The following is a 3,162-nucleotide window of genomic DNA, read 5'->3' as shown; positions in this document are numbered from 1 at the left end:
GTACACCCAGGCCTGCCCTGGCCCGGTGGGTACAGGCTGCTAGCTCAGGCCCCGATGGGGGACAGGGCTGTCTGCGCCTGCTGGTCATCCAACTGAACACCCAGCGTGCTGTCTTCCGGGAATCTGGGAGCTGCCCCACATCAAGCCCAGGTGATCTGGGGGTGTTCCCTGCCCCCCAGCATCCCTCTACTGTATCTTCTCTGCCAACCGTGTAGCACGGGCAGGTTGGGACGCGATCTCTGGGCTTGCACGGAGCCTGTCTGCCAGGGCTGGCTGGAGGCCTGGCCTGCCACCTGGTGCCAACCCTGTGGACATGTCCCCTTCTTGCATCACCCTCCACTCCCCTTGGCCAGTGCCAGGGGCATAGCCTGTGAGGCTGAGCCTGGTATGGGGAGATAGGGCTAGGGAGCCAGGGGGGTGATTTCCTCCACACCTACACCCCACTCCTCCCCTCTTGTGTTGCCCTGCATATACTCCCCATCCCCCAGGGCAGCCACCTGGCCCTGCTGGCTTTTCACCCCCAAGCTGACTCCTGCAGGTGGGTGCCTAAGCCACCGTGTCTCCTAAGTTATGTGCTGAGCACTGTGTTCGCACGTATGTGTTGGCCCAACTTTATGTTTTATCCTTCCTGGGAAAAGTTAGGTCTGGGCCACCTGTGCCCCCCTATTTCACCTTCACCAACTCCTGTCACCATTAAAGGCCCCAGCAGACAAGGAGAAAGAAGCAGGGAATCCCAGGGCCCTGCTCACCCGCCCTATACCTAGCAGCCTTCGAGCCCCTGCGGTGTACCCAGAGTACTTTGGGCACCGGGGATTCCCGGACCAACTGGGTAAAGCCCTTGCCCTCAGGGCGCTCATGCTGAGGCATGTATGTGGGCTCATGCATTTGTGTTGTGTGCACAGACATGTAGCCTCAAGGGCCACATAGCCCTCCCCAAGATGGGGGTAAGGGGAGTTGGTGGGGATCGAGTGGGGAGCCAGGCCCCACAGAGGCCAGGTGTGTGCAGGGCTAGGCGGTGGCCCATGTCCCTGGGATGAGTTGAGATGGGGAGGATCCGAACTGTCCACGACCCTAGAGGCATGTCGGCCTGGACACCCAGCTTTGCATTGCCAGGCTCGGGGTGGGGGGCATTGAGCTTGACTAGGCAGGTCTGGAAATGAGCCAGGGCCTTGCTTCTCTGCTGCAGGTGCAGTGGCCTGCAGGCCCCGGGAGCTAGGCATGGGCGATACCCATCGGGCCCCCCATGCCCGAGGGGAACGTCGGAGGCACACCATCACCAACGGTGTGGACTGTGACCTGGTGAGTGAGGGCTCTGGGGGATCCTCCATCTTGCTGGGGCTTGGACTTGGCCCCCGCGCTTGGTCTCCTGGACCACCCCTCTGCCTGGGAGGTGGCAGACAAGGCTGGGTTTGGGGGGGTGCTGGAATGTCAGTTAATTACAAACATCTCTCCCCACGCGGGCTTGAATCCACCTGAGGGATGGCTCAAGGCCAGATGAAGAAGTCCTTTAGGGAGAAGGCAGCCCGGGTGTGCCGTGGCATGTGGAGTGGGCACGGCCCCTCCCGAGAACTGCCCCCGCATCAGCCCACTTCCCGAGACTCCCCTTTGTCGAGTTAGCCCAGCTCACCAGCTGCGTGCGCGCCCCGTGCCCTAAAGGGAGCTGCTGCGCTGGGGTGTGCTGCTGTGTTCCCCAGGGGAAGCCTGCGTGAAGGGGCCGCGGGAGGGCCCCCCCCCAGGAGAGATGGGGCCATGCTTCCTGACAGGCAGGGGTGCGGGCAGGCTGGCGCTGGCGTGGGTCGGCCCGTGGGCGCGCGTCGGCGTTGCCTGGCTGCGGTTCCCCACGCACACACGTCGGCACGCGCGGTCTGCGCGCTCACCCGCACTGTGCCCCCGCACGCGGCAGCTGAAGCAGATGCAGGAGCTGGAGCAGGAAAAGGAGGTGCTGCTACAGGGTCTGGAGATGATGGCGCGGGGCCGGGACTGGTACCAGCAGCAGCTGCAGCGCGTGCAGGAGCGCCAGCGTCGCCTGAGCCAGAGCAGGGCCAGCGCTGTGAGTGACGCCGCCCAAGGCTGGGGTGTCCCTGCCCCTAGACAGCGTGGCGCTCCCTGCACATGCAGGAAGCACCCCTGACCCCCGCATCCCCGGGGTGGCACAGGACTGCCCTATTCCAGGGTGCACTGGCTGTCGCTCCACTCAGGGTGCCGGGACCCCCCCACCTACACTGCCTGCGCGCTGGGGCAGATGTCCCCTAGCAGCAACACCCGTGGACTCCCTGTCTGCTCTNCCTAGCAGCAACACCCGTGGACTCCCTGTCTGCTCTAAGCAGGAATCTGGGGGGACAGGAGCACCACCTGTGAGGACCCCTCTCAAGCACGGTGGCTGACTTTGGCTGGTCCTGCTCGCTGACTTTCACCTTTCCTGCTTTCCTCCCAGGACTTTGGCAGTGAGGGGAGCCCCCTCCCACTGGGCCGGCTGCTGCCCAAGGTCCAGGAGGTGGCCCGGTGCCTGGGGGAGCTGCTGGCTGCAGCCTGTGCCGGCAGGGTGAGTGCCCCCCAGACCACCCAGCACCCGCAGAGGGCCCATGGCCCGCGCGGTGCCACCCCTCACCCTCGCCCTGGAGGCCGTGCCCGGGAATGCCAGGCCTGCCTGACCGTGCCCTCCCGTAGGCTCTGCCCTTGTTGTCCTCGGGGCCCCCGTGCCCGGCCCCGGCCCCCGCCTCACCCTCCGCCCCCAGCTGGCAGCAGCAAACCGTCCTCATGCTGAAAGAGCAGAACCGGCTTCTTACCCAGGTGAGGTGTAGGGAGGGGCGCGGGGTGCACGCTGGAGGCCCGGCGGGCCCTGACCGACCTCCCGCCTCCCCAGGAGGTGACCAGCAAGAGTGAGCGTATCACGCAGCTGGAGCAGGAGAAATCTGCCCTCATCAAGCAGCTGTTCGCGGCGCGCGCCCTCAGCCAGCAGGACACCGGGCCGCTGGACGCCACCTTCATCTAGCTGCCCACGGGCACCGACAGCTCTCAGGGCCTGGCCTGGTGGTCAGCCCGCGTGGGCACCTCTTTGAGCCCTGCTTGGGCTGAAGACCACCTGACTGGCCTGGACACAGGTTTCTTCCTCTCTTGCAATCTGGGCTTGCAGCCCCCCCAGCCCCCAGTGGAGCCAGCAGG

At 65.5% G+C, this 3,162-nt stretch overlaps 1 protein-coding gene across 1 annotated transcript; it reads left to right on the top strand.

Moving 5' to 3' along the window:
* Nucleotides 1-1,119: 1,119 nt before the first annotated feature.
* On the top strand, nt 1,120-3,156 carry SAPCD2 (suppressor APC domain containing 2). The gene is made up of 5 exons (XM_034650485.1): nt 1,120-1,299; nt 1,904-2,050; nt 2,435-2,542; nt 2,668-2,790; nt 2,864-3,156. Exons 1-5 carry the CDS (start codon nt 1,219-1,221, stop codon nt 2,990-2,992), a joined length of 588 nt encoding a protein of 195 aa, XP_034506376.1. The 5' UTR covers nt 1,120-1,218; the 3' UTR covers nt 2,993-3,156.
* The last annotated feature ends 6 nt before the right edge of the window (nt 3,157-3,162 follow it).

This window comes from Ailuropoda melanoleuca, unplaced genomic scaffold (assembly GCF_002007445.2).
Source record: "Ailuropoda melanoleuca isolate Jingjing unplaced genomic scaffold, ASM200744v2 unplaced-scaffold23760, whole genome shotgun sequence".
In the NCBI taxonomy this organism is placed as follows: Eukaryota; Metazoa; Chordata; class Mammalia; order Carnivora; family Ursidae; genus Ailuropoda; species Ailuropoda melanoleuca.
Note: the sequence above shows the minus strand (reverse complement) of the source record. Positions and strands in the feature narration are given on the sequence as shown.

Coding starts and splice junctions, on each gene's coding strand:
- SAPCD2 (XM_034650485.1), top strand. CDS start 1,219: ATGGGCGATACCCATCGGGCCCCCCATGCCCGAGGGGAACGTCGGAGG. Junction 1,300..1,903: donor ACGGTGTGGACTGTGACCTG/GTGAGTGAGGGC, acceptor CGCACGCGGCAG/CTGAAGCAGATGCAGGAGCT. Junction 2,791..2,863: donor AGAACCGGCTTCTTACCCAG/GTGAGGTGTAGG, acceptor CCGCCTCCCCAG/GAGGTGACCAGCAAGAGTGA.